Source organism: Cyrtonyx montezumae, unplaced genomic scaffold, assembly GCF_038088225.1.
Source record: "Cyrtonyx montezumae isolate F1298 unplaced genomic scaffold, pur_monq_1.0 scaffold_13, whole genome shotgun sequence".
Lineage (NCBI taxonomy): Eukaryota > Metazoa > Chordata > Aves > Galliformes > Odontophoridae > Cyrtonyx > Cyrtonyx montezumae.
The window spans coordinates 17523868-17545928 of NW_027071859.1; the positions used below are offsets into that span (position 1 = coordinate 17523868).

The following is a 22061-nucleotide window of genomic DNA, read 5'->3' on the forward strand; positions in this document are numbered from 1 at the left end:
TACTTTTTATTCTTTGTTTCTCTTGCAGCATTGCAACTTATACTGCAATAAAGCAAAGCAAAGTAGCAATATGTTCACTGAATTATCAAGTTTTAAAGGAGAAAATTTCAAAATCTAAATAAGTCGCTGACTAATATTTTTTACTAATATGAGGAATTTTTCTCAGTATGAGGCTATTATTTCTGAAAATATCTATACTATATGACCAAATAAGAAATGAACTCTTTTATGAAAGTTCTTCTTGAATTGTCCTTTTACATAATCCTCTTCTGATCTAATAGTAGGTATTCCTCAAGTGAAGGAATGTTGCAATATATAAACATGATCAATGCATCAAGTGAAAAATATAGTATATCAAAATAACATTCCAAATAAATGCATGATCTTTGTGAACCTTGGGTCTACAAAGTCTTTGATTTTCTTTCTTCTCTCTTCTGGTTTCAGGTTATCACTATAATGACCTTGTATCCCCACAGTACTTGAATCTGATAGCTAATCTCTCAGGCTGTACAGCTCATCGACGAGTGAACAATTGCTCAGATATGTGCTTTCACCAGAAATACAGGACACATGATGGAACATGCAACAATCTGCAGCATCCCATGTGGGGCGCTTCTCTGACAGCCTTTGAACGTCTGTTAAAGTCAGTCTATGAAAATGGATTTAATTTGCCTCGGGGAATTGAACCCAGGAGACTCTCTAATGGATATGCACTTCCAATGCCTCGCTTGGTTTCAACTACTCTGATTGGGACTGAAACCATAACCCCAGATGAGCAGTACACTCACATGCTCATGCAGTGGGGTCAGTTTCTCGACCATGACCTTGACCTCACCGTTGCCGCCTTAAGTGAGGCGAGATTTTCAGATGGTCAGCATTGCAGTTCAGTCTGCACGAATGATCCTCCATGCTTTTCAATAATGATACCACCAAACGATCCCAGAGTCAGAAACGGTGCACGCTGCATGTTTTTTGTACGCTCCAGTCCAGTTTGTGGAAGTGGCATGACATCTCTCCTGATGAATTCTGTGTACCCACGAGAACAGATTAACCAACTGACTTCATATATCGATGCATCGAATGTGTATGGCAGTTCAGATCATGAAGCACTGGAAATCAGAGACTTGGCAAGTCAAAGGGGTCTTCTGAGACAGGGCATCGTACAAAGATCTGGCAAGCCCCTTCTTCCATTTGCTACTGGCCCACCAACAGAATGTATGAGGGATGAAAATGAGAGCCCTATTCCCTGCTTTTTAGCTGGTGATCAGCGTTCTAATGAACAGCTGGGTCTTACCAGTATCCACACACTGTGGTTTAGAGAACACAACAGAATTGCCACAGAGCTACTGAAACTCAATCCACACTGGGATGGTGACACAATATATCATGAAACACGCAAAATTGTTGGTGCAGAAATGCAGCACATTACATTTAGCCACTGGCTACCTAAGATCTTTGGAGAGGTAGGCATGAAGATGCTTGGCGAATATAAAGGTTATGATCCCAGTGTTAATTCTGGCATAACTAATGAGTTTGCAACTGCCGCTTTTAGGTTTGGTCACACACTCATTAATCCTTTTCTGTATCGACTGGATGAAAACTTTGAACCTATTCCACAAGGCCATCTACCTCTTCATAAGGCATTCTTCTCTCCATTTCGGATTGTAAATGAAGGAGGCATTGATCCACTTCTAAGGGGATTGTTTGGTGTTGCTGGTAAGATGCGTGTCCCATCACAATTACTCAATACAGAGTTAACAGAAAGACTCTTCTCCATGGCACGTACTGTGGCTTTAGATCTGGCAGCTATGAATATTCAGAGAGGCAGAGATCATGGAATTCCTCCCTACCATGATTTTAGAGTTTACTGTAATCTTTCTTCAGCTCAGACTTTTGAAGATCTGAAAAATGAAATTAAGAATCCTGAAATCAGGGAAAAACTTAGCAGGTGAGCCTTAGGTGGAGAAAAGCAATCAATTATCTAAATGTGCATGTGAAATTAATAGCTAAATGTCTTATCTGGAAGAAAATATGTTAAGAGAGGTATAAAGAGATTTTTTAAGACACTTCAATCTGTCAGGAAATAAATGAGGAAAATTCCCACATCTAGTTGATATCTCCACTTCTAGATCTTGATGAGCAAAATGAAGTTGCATGCATTCATGAGAGTATTAATTAGAAACATCTGTTTTTGTAAATGTTCCTCAATATGAATGTTGTTTTGATGCAAGTTCATGCACAGATTTACACATTCAGTTCTATACTAAACAGGAACTAATCTAAAACAGGAATGTAATTCATTGTATGTACGTCTTTTCATGTGTGCATCTTTCATCACAAGTGATCTATGCTCCTTTAACTGTATCGACAACTACTGACTTTCATCCATAGCTTATCTACACAAAACCAGAGACTTAGTCTTGGCTAAAGTAGAAGCATACAGAAGGGCAAGAAGCGTTTATTAGGTATCAAAAAAAAAAGCTACTAGAAGAAAGGAAATTGTGGGATAGACTCCCAGATCCCATGCTCTTACTCCTATGCACAAACTACATTGCAGGATTTCTCATACGTACACCACAAATTATTCACAAAAGAAGTAGCACCAACATGGTCATTTTTTACTTTATGTTAAACATACATTTTCCCCTTAGTTTTATGGTGTACTGTTTTTGTGTGTGAAGGTTTATTGTGGGCTATTTTATTTTATTTTATTTTATTTTATTTTATTTTATTTTATTTTATTTTATTTTATTTTATTTTATTTTATTTTATTTTATTTTATTTTATAAATGGACAATATTTAATGATAAATATTTGTATTTTTCTTCTTACAGGTTGTATGGCTCTCCCCTGAACATAGACCTATTTCCTGCTTTAATGGTAGAAGATTTAGTTCCAGGAAGCAGACTGGGACCAACTTTGATGTGTCTGTTAAGCACCCAGTTTAGGCGTATTAGGGATGGAGACAGGTAAATAGAAATACTACAGAAACCAAAAGTAATTTTTAATTGAGAATGCTTAAAAGCAGTTGCAATGCCTTGTTTCAAGATCAAACTGTGTTTATTATTTTCACTTGAAAGATGAAAAATACAGGTTCAAAATACTATTAACAGCTGTTTTGAATTTGCTTTTTACATTTGCTTCTTTATATGGTAAATATGTCATACTGAGTTTCAAAAAGTACCATTGCCAACAAATTCTGATTAATCATGGGTCACTAATGAGCTTTCTTTTACCAGTTACTCAAGTCACTTACCTTTCTGCAAAGTGGATGTTATTCATCTCATTTCATTGGTATTTAATTATGTTACTGACAAAGAAATTGCAATAATTAAGACACTATGTCTGCTATTAAGCCTGAGTTGAGGAAATACTGCTGTGTGTATATGACCCTAGTGCATATTTCAGTAAAGGTGGTCTGTACACCTAAAGTACATTTAAAACAGACAAGTTGTCCCTAAGAGCACAATTTGATCATTTTTCTTAAATTACTTTACATGCGTACTACAAGCAATATCTTATTCTCAATTTCTACAGTACCAGGAATAAGAAAAAAATCATTGCTATTGTTACAACAGCCAGAGTTCTGGGCAGTTTCAGCACACGGGTTTGGAATTTGAAAGTCAACATTTTCTTCATTTTAACACTGTGACCTAGAATCCCTCTTTTACACTTCATGAGGGTCAAAAGACTTGTGCTGGTTAATTCCACCCTAGTGAAAGAGACATACAGGAAGAATGTAGGGAATTAGATTTAATTCACTTTTTCTATTGCTAATTCATTTATATAGGTCATGCAGTTGTTACTTAGGGTAGTATAAAGGCTTTTTTATTTCTATGGAAAATAATACAAGTCTTTTTGTTTACTTTTTTGTAAACAACTTTCTCACATCAAATCTGTTTAAACATTAAGCTGTGAAACATAAAAACCTCATGCCTGGAGGCAGAGTAAAAGAGATATGTATATGTAGTATGTATTCCAAATAGTTGGTGGCAAGTTGCTATATGTGTCACCACAGGATAATGGTATTGATTTTTTTTATTATTATTATATTTTTTTTTTTGTGCAGCTGTGTGCATTTTTTCAGGAAAATATTTTTTTCCCCAGAGAAAAAACATTTAGAAATTATAGGAAAACAGTCAATATTTAGAAAATGGGATTCTGCTGTCCAAGGAGTACAAATGTTTTGAAGCAGCATGCCAGAAAATAGTAAAATATTACTAGACATAATGAAAGCAACTCTCTCTTCCTTGAAAAGCATTTACAATGGGCAGAGGAACAAAGCTGTCAGCACCATGCAAAATAAATATGCCTGTGCAGGGAGGAGTGATATCGGAAGTAAGCCTAACTTTATATCAAGATGGAAATTTCATAATCTGTTTTTCTGATCCTAGTCTTTGGAATTACATTGGCGACTGTCCAATGACTTATAAAAATGAAAAAATAAGTAGGTAAAGTGAAATTTGTTGACTATTCTTCTAGGTTTAGTATAAAATTTTGTGGAATTTTATGTCAAGCTTAAAAAGCCTTCAACTTATTTTTTATCACAATTGATTTAAAAAGTACCAATTTAGAATGGTAACTTCACAGTTTTGTGAGATGTAAACAAAATCACAGTAAGTGGTTCTTATATGTTAGAGTAATATAAAATCTTTCCAAATCCCAGATGGTGACTTAAAATATTTTCTTTCAGAAGGATGGTTTCTTTCTTGTTGCAATGTATTATTTATGTTTTGTACTCATAAAAGCTTTTGTCCTTTTATGAATGAAATCAAAATATATTATTCTAAGCCACAGTATTTCCTTCTTGAATCTCATGGATTACCTGAGCATACATTAATAAGTCCCTAAATTAATGTGGTCATTTGAATTAATTCAAAGAAAAATAATTCTATACTAAAACAAATAATCTGTTATCTAATAATAAAATATGTATAGATTAGTTCTTCTCTAATCTTTTCACCAATTCTATCAAATTATTTTCTTATCCATAGGAAAGTTGTCTGGAAAAATAAATAGTGACTTAAAGCTCTACCTTTAAAGAACCTTAATTTTAGTAGTCTAATGCCAATTTTTATGCTCTCGAAATACAACAAAAAGATATGTCAAATGTGTTGTTAATGACTTAGGCCCTGTCAGAGTTTCAGCCCAACACTACTTGGGGCAGAAGTGATGCCTCTAGGCATCTGGATCTCACTCTCAGACACAATTTATCTGGACTTCTCAACACGAAAAGGATGTTAAAAGTCCTTGAAAGCGTTCAGAGGCGGCAACAAAGTTGGTAACAGGCCTGGATACATACCCTGTGAGGAGAGGCTGAGGTCACTTGGGTTATCCAGTCTGGAGAGGAGGCCAAGAAACAACCTTACTGCTCCCTGCAGCTCCCAAAGGGCGGTGCCAATCACTGCTCCTGGGAACTGATGGACGAATAGGAACAAAACAGAGCTGTGCCAGGGGAGGGTCAGAATGCATATTAGGAAAAATTTCTTTACTATGAGTGTAGTCAAACACTGGACCAGGCTTCCTGGAGGGGTGGTTGATCCTCCATGCCTGTTAGAGTTCAAGAGGCATTTGGGCAATGCCTCTTAATATGCTTTAACTTTTGGTTACCCTTGGTCAGGCAGGTCAGGCAGCTGAAGTCGATGATCTATGTTAAGTCCCTTTCAACTGAACTATTATATTCTAAAGTAATGATATCTGAGAATAAGATTATAAAATAGCTCATTTAATTCTGAATTCAGTATTGCAAGTTTTCTGGAAAAGTACGTGTTTTAATTTTTCACTAGCAAACCTGTCTTTTCTGAGATTACAGGTTATGGTATGAGAACCCAGGTGTGTTCACGCCTGCTCAGCTCACTCAAATCAAGCAGACATCTCTTGCCAGAGTTCTGTGTGACAATGGTGACAACATAACCAGGGTGCAGCATGATGTCTTTAAGGTGGCTGAATTTCCTTATGGTTATAGTAGCTGTGAAGATATTCCTAAACTGGATCTCAGGATGTGGCAAGATTGCTGTGAAGGTCAGTAGTGTCTTTTTAACTCCTTTGGTAAAATATAATTATCCCCAGGGACAGAGACTTGTCTGTGAAATACCTCAGAATTTAAGGCAACGTGTAAAGAAGGGTTCTACCTAGTAAGACTTTACCATGAGAACAAACTCAGCTGTCATATGAAGTGGAAAAAAACTCAACTATTCTAAGATGCGGCAAAATTTAGCTTTTAAACTGATATTTGTTTTGCCTTGTCCAGTAAACAACTTTGAAAAATAGATTCCTACAAAAATATATATTTGCTGGAAGATCTAGTCCAAAATGATGGTTATCTGTGTGAGACTGGGAAAATAAGATACTTTAGATTTTGTTGAATATTTTTCACAAGGTATCACTTCATTCAGGTTGTGTCCTAATTTTTACAAAGTTATTTAATTTTTTAAGCAACTCATTTACTACATTTGCCCGTCTCATATTGATGATAATAGCTTATAAACCGCTAGATATTACTGAGGTTGTAATTTTACTAGCACAATACAAAGTCTTTCAGTATCACTTCAAAATAATCCTTATATATACTGGAGGCGTAAAGAAAGAATCAATTATCACTCTACAAATGCTTCACCATAATCAAATAAATTATGTTCTACCAGTTCAGAATAAGTTCACTTTGCCAGGATTCATGCAATTTGACAGTCAGTTTCACAAATACATTCATTACAACAGTTTGGAAAACTTGCAAAGCTGTGTAATTACGTGTTGATTCTCTAAAAGTTATGTTATCACTGAGCCTGGTTGAGAAGTTGTTATCTTTGGAAAGTCTTAAGACTACAGAGCCATTCAACAGACAAGCTTGTATTTTCATTCAAGGATATTACTAGCAGAGAGTAATACTGGACTTAGCACAGTTTCACAACTGCCAGGCACAAGAGAAGGTAAACTACTAACTGTCTTTAAAAAATTGCCTATTTGTATTCCCTTCCTTAGAACTTTTTTAAGTCTGTGCAGATGTTAATGAATTAAAAAATTAAGTATTCATGGCTGGAACTCCTTTCTTGTGTGGATGAATGGGTGTAATGTTTTCTACAGGAATCCAGTGTTAGGTAATTCAGTTTCAGTATTTCATTCTGTGGTACTGGAGGCCCAGCACTAGTATGAGGTGAAGTACATACACAATATACATTCAGGATAAGCATTCAAGTTAAATAGATTTTGTTGATTTGAATTTATTACTTTCTTTTTTAGAATAAAAGCATTTAAGCAATATATCTTCTCCACATTTAAAATATTTCTCATAATTTTGTAAATAAAATTATCCTAGACTGTGTTAAGTTAAAAAATAAAATACAGACTCCCATGTCATTGCATTTTATGTGTATTTCAAAGAATCACAGAATTGTAGGGGTTGAAAGGACCTCTAGAGATCATTGAGTCCAACCTTCTGCCAAAGCAGCTCCCTAGCCCAAGCTGCACAGGTAGGCGTCCAGGTGGGTCCTGAACATCTCCAGAGAAGGAGACTCCACCACCTCTCTGTGCAGCTGTGCCACTGCTCCGTCACTGCACTGTGAAGAAGTTCTTACATTTGTGTGGAACTTCCTATGCTTCAGTTCCTGGTCATTTCCCCTTGTCCTATCACCACGCACTGCTGAGAAGAGTCTGGCCTCACCCCTTTGCTTCCCTCTCCTTAGATATTTATAGATGTGGATCAGATCCCCTCATCTTTGTGGCCCTCTGCTGGACTCTTTCAAGGAGATCCCTGTCATTTTTGTACCGGGCAGCCCACAACTACAGGCAATAGTCCAGGTGAGGCTTCACCAGGGCAGAGTAGAGGGGGAGGATCACCTTCCTTGATCTGCTGGCCATGCTCTTTTTAATGCACCCCAGGATCCCTTTGGCCTTTTCGGCCAACAGGGCACACTGGAGCTCATGGCCAACCTGTCATCCACCAGGACACCCAGGTCCCTCTCCTCAGAGCTTCTGTCCAGCAGGTCATCCCCCAACCTGTACCAGTACATGCAGTTATTCCTCTCTAGGTGCAAGACTCTACACTTACTCTTGTTAAACCTCATCTGGTTCCTCTATGCCCAACTCTCCAGCCTGCCCAGGTCTTGCAGAATGGCAGCACAGCCTTCCAGTGTGTTAACCATTCCTCCTAGCTTTGTATCATCAGTCAAACTTGCTGAGGGCTGACTCTATCCCCTGATCAAAGTCATTGATGAAGATATTTAACAGGACCGGACCAAGCACTGACCTCTGAGGAACACTGCTAAGTACAGGCCTCCAAGTGGACTCTGCGCCACGATCACAACCCTCTGAGCTCTGTCAGTCAGCCAGTTCTTAACCCACCTCACTGTTCACTCATCTTTTCCTCATTTCCTCAACTTTGTTATAAGTATACTGTGGGAGACAGTGTCAAATGCCTTGCTGAAATCATCCACTGCTCTCCCCTCATCCACCCAGCCAGTATCATAGAAGGCTACTAGGTTGGTCGAGCATGACCTTCATGTGGTGAACCCATGCTGACTCCTCCTGATAACCTTCTTTTCTTCCAATTGCATGGAGATGGCATACAGCACAAGTTGTTCCATCACCTTTCCAGGGGCAGAGGTGAGGCTGTTGTTCCCTGGATCTTCCTTCTTGTCCTTCTTGAAGACTGGAGTAACATTGGCTATCCTCCAGTCTTCAGGCATCTCTCCCATTCTCCAAGACTTTTCAAAAATGACAGAGAGCGGTTCAGGAATCACCTCTACCAGCTCCCTCAGCACATGTGGATGCAACTCATCAGGGCCCATGGATTTCCATATGATGATGTTGCCTAGATGCTCTTGGACCATCTCCTCCCTCACCAAAGGGGAGTCTTCCATTCCCCAGACCCTCTCACTTACCTCCAGGTTCCAGGAGTCTCAAGGGAAAGTTATCACAGTAAATACAGAAGCAAAGAAGGCATTTTAATAAGTTTAATAAGAAGGTGTTCTAATAAGTGACCTGTATATTCAGCTATTCTACTTTGGTTAATAAACATATCTGTGTTTGTTATCCTTCCTTTTTTTTCAAATAAAGATAGTTTTTCACATGAATAGAAAAAGTTCTTACAAAGTTATGACTTTAGTAAAGCCAGTATTTGTTTCTTATAAAGAAGACATTATTACCTTTTATAGTAAAAATAGCTGATTGCCTCTAGATTTCAGTTAGCAAATCATACAACAGAATTAGTAGCTTTTAGTGGTGGAAAAAACCTGCATTCCACTGACGTACACAAGACTTTCTTTGATTTCCTTCACTTTCTGTATTTCTTTTAGTGTTGGAGACAGATTGTAGCTCTTTTTTTTTTTTTTTTTTAGAGGAGAACATTCATATTTCCCAAACAAGCACTTTTGATGCTTTTTTTTCAGGTTCTCAAGTACAAAAAGAATTATTATTATTATTATTATTATTAATAATAATAATTTATCTATTTTGAAAGCACTCAGTATAGATTCTGTGATTACTGTTGTTGACTGTTCTGAACACAGACACAAAAGTAATAAAATTATCTCCCCTCAAAGATGAGGATATTACTCTGAGTGTGTTAAAGGTTTATGAAATGAGTTTTATGAAAAATAATAAGACTACTTGCAAGCAGAAGGAAGCATAGTTTTACTCCAAATATTTAATGTGGAAATGTTCTCCATTTCTTTAAAAGTTTTGTTCAGTTTTTATAAATCAAAATGAAAAATATCATATATTTTATGTCAAACAATAACCCATTTGGAAGTGATTCCGACAAGACAAGTCATTTCTGTAAGTATAAATTGATTTAGGAAAGCAATTTTTTTTAACTGGTTGTCAGTTAACAACAGACCTATCTACTGAATCAAATAATATTCTTTTTGGATTAATTCAGAAAACACCCATATATAAATTTGGATTAAATCTCTTTGGATTCATTAGAAGGGTTAAGACACATCTTTCCTCTGAGAGCATGGTCCTCCAGTAGGATAGAGCCACATGCTATATTTGAAGGCCATACTACCAACTACGTTATCTGTTATCAGCCACATTAATCTCTTTTATTTAAGAACTGCTTTAAGCATTGCTTTCACAAATACATTGGCTGTTTAATTATTGTGCTCCGTTCTCTAAAAAACTAGGGGGAAGTAGTAGGCTGAGATTTATTGAATTTAAGCTTAAACTACTGTTAGAGTACCCAGGCCTAAGAACTGTGGAGCTCTTCAAGTCCCACTGCAGGACAATTGAGGCTGCAGCCACTTTTTAAATTTGCCTATGTCTCTGCCCTTTTTTCTAGCATGACTAGAAAAACATCCTTATGCAAGTCTCTTGGCAATTCTGTACATAATGAGATAATCAGAGCCTTTCATTAATTGTGGATCGTTACTATTTATCTCAGATGCTCATACCTTCACAATCTAATGGGAAGATCAGTTCTTAAGGTCCTTAGTTTGCAAATTCTCATTTAGTCCTTGGATTTTCTGTTTCCAGCTGCCCTTTCTGACTGTTCATTGATATTTGTAGTCCACAAATACATAGTTTTAATTTTCATAACTTTCTAAACAATCCTATTTTCTACTTTGGAGAATTTGCCTTGCTTTGGTGTTATCTTTCACCTTGAGAACCTAATGGTTCTCCTTCAGCTACCTATTAGCCATCCAAAAGCTGTGTAGTTCACAAAAACAGAATATGCTGTTGAATGTCTTCAGGCTGTTGGTAATTGTTTACTAACATGTGTACTGTACATTGTTTGGATATTTGTTTAACCAACAAGGTCTGGAGCTTTTGGCTTTAATAGAGCTAGTCGGTGAGCTTCAAGGTGAAGTACACCTATGAGATCTCCCCTCAGTCTCTTCTCTAGGCTGAACAGACCAAGGGACTTCAGCTGCATCTTTCCCTCTAGGCTCTTCACAATCTTTGAAGCCCTCTTCTGGGACACTAAGAGTTCTGTGTCCTTTTTGTACTGTGGTGCCCAAAACTGCAAACAGTACTCAAGGTGAGGCCACACCAACGTTGTGTAGAGCAGGACAATCTCTTCTGCTGCCTGGCTGGCAGTGCTGGATCTGATTCACCCCTGGGTACAATTAGCTTTCCTGGCTGCCTGGACACACTGTTACTCACGTTCCACTTGCTGTTCACCAAGGCCCCCAGATCTCTTTCAGCAGGGCTGCTCTCCAGCGTCTCACCCACCAGTCCGTATGCATAGCCAGGGTTGCGCCTTTCCAGGTGAAGAATCTAGCACTTGGCCTTGTTAGTGTGCTTGGTGATTGCCCAATTTTCTAATTTGTCTAGATCTTTCTGTAAAGCCTCTTCACCCTTAATAGAGTCAACAGCCAGCTCCTCCCAACTTAGTATAGGCAGCAAACTTACTCAGAACACCTTAGTCTTACATCCAAGTTGTTTATGAAAACACTGAAGAGAACTGGCTGTAAAAGGGAGCCACTAGAGCTGCCAGCCTGATGTAATTCCATTTTGGCAATTTTCGGTGTTTCTCCATCCTTTTACTAGTTCCACTGACATGACTGTGAATTCTTCGGCTTATGCAACTGCTTATAGTAACGACAATGCAATTCACTACTTTAAATCTCAGAGAATTGAAGTATAATCAAATTGAAGCATTAGTTGCATTGTATGTCCTTTTTCTTTACATCTCCTTAATCTCTCAAGTTGCTTTTAATCTATTGTTTGATTAATTCTCCTTGACTCAGATCTTGAAATGTGATTTGCTAAGAGTTAAGATGGCTTAATACTTCTAAATTTCTTCTCTTTTTCCTATCCAATTTATATTATAGGTGCAATTTTAAAACCTTGTGGGAAGCAGGGCACTTTCTGAAGATACGTAATTGGCTATCATTTGCTGATGAATTATCTTGACATTTGCAGTATGATAATAACCAGCTTCGGAAATAAAATGTTATCTGTAGAGAAAAAGAATATTCTGGTGGTTTTAATCATTCAGCGTTCTTTTCAGAAAATAGATTCAAATAGGTATAGATAATTTGGAGAAATTTTAGGTAGAATGGAAAAAAAAACCCAGAAGTTTAGGCTAATATTTATCATGCTAGTATTTTTAAGGAATTTTTCATTTACATTCTTTATATATAGGTACAGATGTATACAAACACATGTATGCACAGGTATTTATACAAACCTCTTGGTTAGGGCTTTCTGAAAGCTAGTGTATTCTGTCCTGCACTTCTCAGCACTGATAATCTTCACATTTATACCTGAAACTGGAACTAGGAAGTAGAATCATTCCTTTAAAAAGCTGGCACCTTTAAAAACTAAGGAAATGTCAGGTCTGTGTACTTAAAGCTGCCACTACCATATGGTTCTTATATTTACCAGTCTAAGGTTATAAAAACCTTCCCAGGATTTCAGTGCTTTGATTTGAAGCACCAACATAGGATTAAAAATACACAATGGGCCATTGTGCTGTTATGCTGGAGAAAAACTCTGTAGTACAGAGATGACTTTAGCAGTTACTAAAGAAAGCAGAAGAGTAGAAGCCTTTCAGAAATTGCTTTCAGGAGAAAATAGCATTTCTATGGGATGCAGGAAAACTTCAAGCAAAAGATTGCTTTAAATAAAAGTTTCCTCCGACAAAAACTAAATCTTTGTCCAGTCACCCTTCAATAAGAGACCTTTTTTTGATCATACTAAATACAAAAGTATCTAAGGGTGATCAGCTATGTCTTCATGCTCAGCATCTTGCAGACACAGCAGTCTGTTCCCATCTGAAATAGCTTAGTTTCTGAGTGAGCAGTGAGAAGATTGTGTGAGAAACAACAGAACACACAAGAAGAATGAACAATATGTTGGCAGTGGATATCATGTAGTTCTTTGGTACTGCTGTAACCTTAGGAGAAAAGGAATGCATTTACTCAAGAAGGGAACAAGCTGCAACTAAGGAAAAGGGAAGGAGAACTGAGTGGAAAACCATTTGAGAACGAACTGTAGGTACTGCTTTCAAAGTGAAAATAATTATTAATAAAATTAATATTTGAACATTAAATTAGTAATTTATTCATTAAATTAATTAATGAATCATAGTGGGGGGTTTTTTCAGTTATTTTTCTCTGTCTTAGTTGATGTTAAACCATGGATAAACTTTTTTTCTTATGTAATGGGAAAATAATAATAGTCTTACTTAAGTAAAAGTCCAATACAAATAAAAATAATAGAAGATACTTAGTGTTGTATAATCTCAGAGCAACCAGTGTAGTATTTGCTCGATTTACAGAGAGCAAGAATATTGCATTTGTTTCTCAGGTTGCTTAGCTGAGCATTGTTTTTTATGGTTGTTTTTTTTTTTTTTGGTTCTTAACTTGAAACTTGTGTAATAATTTTTGTTAATGCTTTAAGTATTTGTTTTAGGTGCTGCAAAATTTAAAACAAATATTTTCTATAACGGTACTACCATTTTGAATAGAGTTTTGTGGTGCAAGAGAAACATCAGGGAAAATAGCTTTTTCCCCTGTTCAGTTTCTGTTGTTGTTCATCCTGCTAATAGCAAACTTAACTGTGATAATAAATTTGTGGATCCCATTTTTCAGCTGTTCCCTTCTCATTTTTTATCAAATTCACTATTTCTAAGAGTTAAACATGCTTTTGTTTTGTGCAGCAGCCTGACCCATGACAACTGGCCGTTTCTAAAACTTCTGTAACAGTAATGAGAAAACGTCATTTTCTAATTCTCTCCGAAGTGCTGTTCCAGTTTTGTTTTGTTTTGTTCTCTTTTTCTTTTCTATATGAGACTCTTTCCAAATATTCACCGTTTTTGGAAGTCTAAATAATGTGAATTGGAAATACATATTTAATCCTGTGAAGTCATCCTCTCTGGATCTTATGAGAAAATTTCTTCTATGATTGTTCTCAGGCTTGACACTTCTTATATACCATAGAAAATATCTTAGTATCTGAGTCACATGTGATACTTTCAAATCCCTCTAGAAAGCCCTACATCCAAACATACAGTTGTTCAACTAGTAAGGAGCAAATGTTCTCCAGGATTTAATTAAATATTCTCTTTCAAATGCCAAAAATAACAGACTCATAACAGATGAGGAAACATCACTTTTCTTTTTCTGTTACTGTTTCCTCCATATGTAACTACCTTATTCCATCAAGAAAAGAATGAAAAGCCAGAAGAGTGGAAATTTTGAATATGAAGAGATTATTTAAAGCAGTAATGATAAATGTGCAAACAAAAACCAAAGCATCTATGTATTTCATACTGAAAAGCTGGTCTATGAATACTCAAATTCTCTACATCCAGCTGACATAAGTGCTGTATCCCTCAGAGATAATTCAGGCTGATCCCACAAGGGTCAGTATATATGATTCAGAAGGTACTGTGAAAATATATTAATATTATAACTGCTGATAGAATAGTTTTTAATGTGTCATTTCTTCTTTAATTTCAGACTGTAGAACTAGAGGACAATTTAATGCATTTTCATATCACTTTCGGGGAAGACGTTCTCTTGATTACAGTTTTCAGGAGGACAAGCCCTTGAAGAAAATGAAAATGTCCAAAACAGTAAGGTGAGATTTTTTTCTTTTAAAGAAGTATGAAAAAGGATTTGTTTTCAAAATAGAATGAAACTGAAGGATTCCTTTGTAAGTGTATGCCACCCTTTTTTACAGTCTCTGCTTTCTCAAGTTTGTCACTGACGTATTTCATTCTGACATTTCTTCATAGCCATAACAGTATATCACTTCTTTTCACACTCAAATTCGTGTAAGACCCTTTATGTGCAACACAGTATAGTACTTCCTGTGCTTTTCAGGAGAATAAGTCAGTAATGAAGGGCAATTTGGGGGATTTGGAATCCCACAACCCTGCTGTGCCCGCAGGAACCAAACTAAATGACTTCCTTTCCTCCTCAGAGCTGCCAGGTTCTCCTGTAGAAATAGGAAGAAGCCAAGTGTTGATAACACAGAAAAAAAATAAATGTGTGGTGATGGTAGAGGTTGCTTCCAGTACCTCATAGCAGGGCATAGACGACAGAGGTTTTACAGAGAGACAATGTTGTTTATAACCCTGTAATTTTCAGAATACTTCAACAAGGAAGTAGGTCTCAAGGTCACTAAGAAATAATCTTCATAGGTCCCTACAATTTCCAGGGAATTAAAACTTACTTATGAATTAGTACAAGGAAATGAATTCTGCTCAGAGCAAACTTTTTTTTCTGATATTTTGTAAAGGATATAACTGAAAATCCTTCACACTCTCTTCCTTTACTAAACATCATTTGCTGTTTCCATATACTGCGTGTTCTTCTAGCAAATAAAATTATCTGCTTGACTTAAAAGAACATTGGTTCACATTTTTCCAGAGTCTACCCTCTCAAGGCAAGGAAAGCAAGGAAAGATAAACACATATCTGAGACACATCTTGTTCTCATTAATATGCTGTTTCACTGTTTCAGAGATGAAACTCAAAGACATACAATAGTCGAGTAGTAAGACTACAACATATGTAGTAAATGTACAATACTTTGTTTAGAGAGTAAATAGAGCCAAAGCAACAAGATTCTTTCATCAGTCCTATAAATTCTCATGCTCATTGTCTTATTTAAATAACATTTAATTCAATTTAAATTGTGAAAAGGTATCTGTCTCTATTTTTTTTCTTCTCATTTTCTATAACAAGCAGGTGGGGAAGATTAAACATTTACTTAAAAAATAACAGCTGGTTTACTTGAGTTTTGGCATATTATGTTGTTTTGAGTTCTTTTTCTTTAATTTAGACAAAAAAGTATGGGAAACTAAGTAGCTTGAACACTTGCCAATAAATACTGTTTTAATTTACACAGAAAGATTATAAATTGTGAATCCTATTACTAAAGACTGTACTTTGCCTATCCATTTTCTGTGTATTACTTAGCTATGGAGAAGAAATGGTAACAGAATAGGAAGATTGGTATGGATAGAAAGATATTAGTGTAGTAAGTGACTTAATAATTTGTTTTTTCCTAGTTTTTAGTATATTACTTTTTAAGTCTTGCCAAACAATATCTTGTATATTACTGAAATTCCTTTGATAACTATGTACAATTTTCCCATCAACGGAGGGAGTTGATTAACACTATTTAGTGTTGTGTGACTCTCACTGGATATCAGCTGGAAAAGGCAATTGACAAAGACTGCAGGTATTGTGTATGATACACAGCATTGACAATAAATAAATAAATTCAATTGGACAGAATAATATATCTCTAACTAATAGCATTTATTCTCATTATTTTTATGAAGCTTCTTCCTTTTTAAAGAAATTTCTTTAAATAGATTGTTTGCTAATAAGCCTGCACAGGAAAAAGCTATGAATCTGAATGTGAAAGGTGAATATCGTGTTTTCAATTACAGTTTTTAAGGCTTCTTTTTATCTTTGTCAGCTTTCATATTTAGGCTCAAGAGTTTCCTTGTTTCTTTTCCCAATCAGTTTAAGGTGATGTTCTTTACTGTCACTGATGAAAACTCTGTATTTCCCTCTGAATAAAATGGATATGTTATTCTCAGTGGAATGTCACTCATTGTCACTAATGACAGCAGTAATCCATAACTTACCTGACCTGAGGCTATGTTCTGTACCAGGTGGCCTGGTGCACTGTTGTGGCTCATATGGCCAGCTACCCACACTTGTTGGTTGGTGTTCTTTCACATTTTTGCTAAGTGTTGTAAAACATCTAAAAGAGCTAGATGAATGTCCTGACGTGGCATGTATTTCTTGCAGTTCAATGAAACAGAGTAAATATTTTCTTAATGCCACCTCAGCATCTGATGAAAATGCAAACATGCCCATAGTGAATGACTTCAAAGAATTTGTTTTGGAAATGCAAAAAACTATTTCAAGCCTCAGAAGCCAGGTAAGATCCTATAATGGCTAATTTCTAATTGCAGTTTTAATTTCTAATGTTCTCCTAACAGCACTCCTCTTATGTTTTCAGTATTTAGATATCTACTGCAGCAAAAAACCACCACATAGTATCTCAAACAATAAACAACACAACATAGAACATGGTGTGTCATTATTCTTTATTTCTAAGATGTTCTTTAGGAGTCATATTGAAATATTCTAAAATTAGAACTTGACTTTTCAAACTATGGTTAGTCTCCCTCTAAAAATTTGTCTGTGGAGCTAAAAAAAAAATTAATCTTTTTTTCCTAACTGTAGAATCAAAGTAAAAAGTAGGATTACTTTAAGAAACTTATACAGTGTGACATCATTCAGAAAAACTTAGTGTTAATGAAATTCAGTTTCAAAAATATTTACTATGTAGGACAGATAAATCTAAAATAAACCAAATATTTTGGCTAGCAAATTCCCCTATATCAACTTTTCAGTGTAATCTATAAATATACATCATATATTTATTTACATTGTAGCTTAGTTCCATGTCTGATTGTATAATTTAATCATTGTTACACTCACTAATGCTGCTAATTTGACAATGAGAATACTATGGTAGTCCAAGCTAAGAGTTTGTTTTGAAAAAAAAGTTTGTATTTGTCTTTCCATATATACATTAGACATAGTTTGCTTATCTCTGTAAGATGTATATTCCAGTTGTAGGAAAGATGTATCCTTTATTATTTGATTTTTATTTTTGGAATGGCTGTCAGAATGCATTACACATTTCCAAATTTTTAAGCGTTATGAAAACTAGGTAGCTAGACTTAAACCCAGACAGGTATTTATCAGGGACTGCATAGCATCAGAGAAAAGAGAGAATACCTTATTCATATAAAAACTTTCCTTTTCTTCAATTATTAATTTTTTAAATGTTTTCAGATAAAAAAACTTGAGACACGCCTCAGTAAAACTGATTGCACTGATGAAAAGGGTAAATCGTATTCCAGCAATGAAACCTGGAAAAGGGACCCATGTACTGTGTGTGAATGCAAAGTAAGTACTCCATTTGGAGACTGAGAATACATTAGGTTCCATTTCTAAGTCAGCATTTCCAGTTTTATGCTTGGTAATTACAGAGTAATAGTTTCTAATTCTTTTTTTTTTATGGTTCTTAAATTATTTGGTGCAAAATATGATTCTGTTTCCATTTCCCTACCCCTGATAATTAACTGTAAAATGAGAGACCTATGGAAAAATTCTATTAAAATCATTGAAAATCATAAGCTCATACAGGTTATTGCTAAATTTTAGTTTTCTTTTTTCATGACAGAATTTAAAAAAATACATTCAAAGAAATATGTGGGTACTTACCATCCCAGAACATGTTTTACTTACCAGTACTTACCATGCCTGAACATTAGATGAAATGTTGTACTGCTGCGTTAAGGAAGTTAATATAGAGAAAGCCTTCTTAATATCAATTTCAATAATGAAATAAACTAGATGAAGTTAATCGTAACAACTGAGATGTTAGAGAATGAACGAGAACACTTTCTTCGGTGATGTGAAAACAATATTTCTTGTCTGGAAAATGTAGCTAAATATGGTCTGGCTTTGTTCCTTTTTTTCCTGATGCAGATTGGTCAGATTACCTGTTTTGTGGAGTCATGCCCGCCAGCTGACTGTGAAGCCCCTATGAAGGCTAAAGGAGATTGCTGTCCAGTCTGCATCAAAGAAAGTAATAATAAAAAGAAGCCATAAGTCTTCTTTTATAGATTTTAGGGTGCATACTCTTCAAATCATATCAATGCCTGCTGATGGCAAAAACAGGTAACTACAGGCTTAAAACAGCAAGAAATCAAGATTTACAACATTCTAATGGTGCTGTAACAGTATAATATAATGTATCATTGTATTTTCTGCCCATGAAGGTAATCACAATGCAAAATTAATGAAAGGGAAACTAGCAAACAGGTCAAACTTAATTGTGTGTTAAACTTCTCAGGTTAGACAAATTCAAACTGGTGCTACTTTAAAAAGAACACTGTCAGGCAGTTTAGGTATCCAAAGTGACTGGGTTTCAGACTTACTCCAAAATGAACACTTTTCTTTCCCATCTGCGATTAGCAATGTTGACAGTTTACTCTCCATTTCCACTCCCAGTCTGACTTGAAATTTAGCTCTTTGTTATTACTTTGTAAGTGATAGGAAAACAAAAGGTCACTCACTGTACACATCAGTGGTATCGAGGACCCATTTTTGCAACACATCTATGCATGGAAATGCTGTTGAATCACTACGTTGCATGGACTGCCAAGGAAATAAAGAAAAACAGTGTGTACCTTTCAACATCCTCTTATTAATTCAAGGAGCAAAATTAATTGGTATTTGCAAACTAAAAAAGCTAAAATTGGTTGTGAAATATGAGGGAAATACGAATAAATGTAATTGGAAGATAGAAAAAGCAATTCAATGTATATTACAGGTGTAATTGACAGTGTTCCTCATTTTAGCAAAACATACATGACAGAGTAGCATTTGATCTTACCATGAACATAATCATTTTTTGTCAAAACATATGTAATCGCTTGGCAACTTTTTTGTTGTTGTTGTTTGTTTCATTTATTTTAAATCATTGGAACATGACCATCCAGTCCAGTTTCTAAGCACGATTCTTTTGTTCTTGGATCAATTCACTTAAAAGCATGGCCCTGTTTTGAGAATGTGAAACCACATCACATGCCATTTTTTATACAAAGATACCTACTGATTCATTTCACATATTGTCAATAGGCATATGTTCCTGATTATATTGTGGCACTGTTTGTTGAAAAAAAGAACAATCAAAATCAAACATCATGATTAATTGTGGATTGACTACTTTTTCTGACAAGGTATTTGATTTTTTTAGGGGTTTTGTTTTTGTTTTCCAATTTCATCTAATGCATATATATTTTTACCTCAATATTTTTATTATTCATGTTAAAATGGTCTGCCAGTGGACTTTATTTCCCATTTAATAAATGTTTAACATTATAGATTATATGTCTATGATAGCATTTCAAAGTCGTATACTTTTTAGAATACAAACAGCATATTTTTGACCAGGAGTTATATATTATATTCAGTGAAGGACAACTATCATACCTCATTTTACAGGCTTTTTTTGTTGTTGTTTGTTTGTTTAGTCAGAATTGACTCTCTCCCTACCTGATCAATATTTTAGGATGGAATTCTTCTTTAGTTATGCATTTCACGGACTTCTGAATTTGTTGCTCAAATTTAGAGAAAAGACATTTAGGAATCAAAAAACTGCACAAAATTAAACGTTCTCATCCTAATGTTTCAGATTATACAAACAAACTGAATTCTTAATTACTGCATAGTAAATCAAATACCTGTGTAATAACTAAGCTAACACATCAATATGGGTTCCACTATAATATTCTGGCACATAATTTCTCTGATTACTAGCAATAATAATTTCTAGTTTGATAATCAGATACCATGTCACACTCTCAAACTTTGGTATATCACTGAAGCTTGCTACAGAAACTTGTTTCCAACTATAGTAAGAGCAATATGTACATGTGAATGATGTGTTAAAGATGTGTGGTAGAGTGTACACATGGAACTGCAATTTATGTTTTTGAGACTATTTTAATTGGTTTTATATACGGTATTTTGATTTATGTAATTTTCTACTTTAATACTTATAGAAATTGTGTGTGGCGAGCATGTTTGAGTATCATATGGTTTCTAGAGGCTGTCATTCTTGTATTTCTTTGATACTCTGGTATTTTGTTGAAAGTCCAAACCACATGTCTCATCCTGTAAGTTCAACTTGGATGGAACTCCCATTGACCTATAGCAAGAATTCCTCAAAGAGGAAGGATTGCAGAACTGAACCAAACATAATTTAACTGTCTGAACAGTTGTACAAATCAGAAATACATTCAGCTGGTTACTAGTTACTTTCTTTTATTCCTTGTATTCTGGAGTTCTTTTACTCCAGTTAAAATAACTTTCTCTAAGTAAGTCTCTGGTTATAGGAAAAGAGAGTTTCCATTTATACAATATAAAATAGTACCATATATCTGTTTGTTTTCTCCAGCCTCCAAAATAAAGAGGGAGGTTTTCTTCACTGTTCACTGTTTATTCATATGCTATATAAGATGGATTTAGGAGTCTGGATATGCTTAAGTGAAATATTGAGTTATTTTCCACTATCCATCTAAACTATTCAGGAAAAACATGTCTTTATCCACAATATAAAATGTAATCGGACATGGATTGTAGTAATTAAGTTTCATTGCAGTTTCTGCAGAATCAGCATTGATTTTAACATTTCTGAAACAATGGCCAACACCTAGATGACCATTTCCTCAGTATCCACTGTGAGAATATTGCTGTAATATGTTGCAAATTTTATGTATTTATTTTCTTTTTTAATGTTACCTAAACAAAGTCTTTGTTGTTTTTATTTTAATCAGTAAATTTACCAAAGAACTGTTTGCACTGTATAATGAATGCTTTTCAGTTAAAATAAAATGGGCCACATTTCCAAGTCACCTCCCTGGTGGTAATTCAATGAAAGCAGTGACTGAATGAGATTAGGATGCTGAGAAAGGACAGTCACAAACCACATGTGCTTGGTGCAGTTCTAAAAGGAATCACCTGTGCAGGAGATCTATTATTCTAATCTCATCAGTCCATCACAGAATGGAAGTTACTGCTGAAATCAGGTGCAGTTACTCTCATCCTTTGGTGAGGTATTAGGACCTTGGGAGTGCTGGGTTGTTTCCTTGGTCAGATCCAATGGAGATTCTTCTGTATCTTCAGGACTTCATGTAGGATTTTTGGATAAACTGTCATTGCAATTGATATAGTAGCCTATATATATATAGTAGCCACAGAGAGAAATGGCAGAACATAACGATGGACTCCCAAATGTATGACTAAGGATTCATTTAGATTGCCATGGAGCCGCATCAGGGGAGGGTCTGATTCAGTAATAGGAAAATGTTCCTCACCTGAGAGTGGTGCCTGTGGAACGGGCTGCCCTGGTCGTGGCCCCAGGCTACTGGAGTTCAAAGAGTGTTTAGGCAACATTCTCAGACATAGAGGTTGATTTTGGGGTGGTCCTGTGTGGAGCCAGGAGCTGGGCTCAACCCTTATAAGTCCATTCCAAATTAGGATGTTCTATGATTTTATGACTATGCTT

General features: G+C 35.5%; 1 protein-coding gene across 2 annotated transcripts in view; it reads left to right on the forward strand.

Annotated features, from left to right (window-relative positions):
• Positions 1-22061, forward strand: part of PXDN (peroxidasin) — a 573716-nt gene that overhangs the window by 57781 nt on the left and 493874 nt on the right. The window contains exons 17-23 of one of the 2 annotated variants that reach the window (XR_010621880.1): positions 445-1948; positions 2835-2969; positions 5813-6021; positions 14406-14526; positions 16718-16850; positions 17777-17890; positions 18476-20827. Coding sequence is in view for 1 of the 2 variants with exons in the window: in XM_065730770.1 (XP_065586842.1) it covers positions 445-1948; positions 2835-2969; positions 5813-6021; positions 14406-14526; positions 16718-16850; positions 17777-17890; positions 18476-18598 (2339 nt within the window). In the remaining variant the exon portion in view is untranslated. Of the gene's footprint in view, positions 1-444; positions 1949-2834; positions 2970-5812; positions 6022-14405; positions 14527-16717; positions 16851-17776; positions 17891-18475; positions 21597-22061 lie in introns of those variants that run through there. The other variant, XM_065730770.1, reaches the window with a different exon arrangement.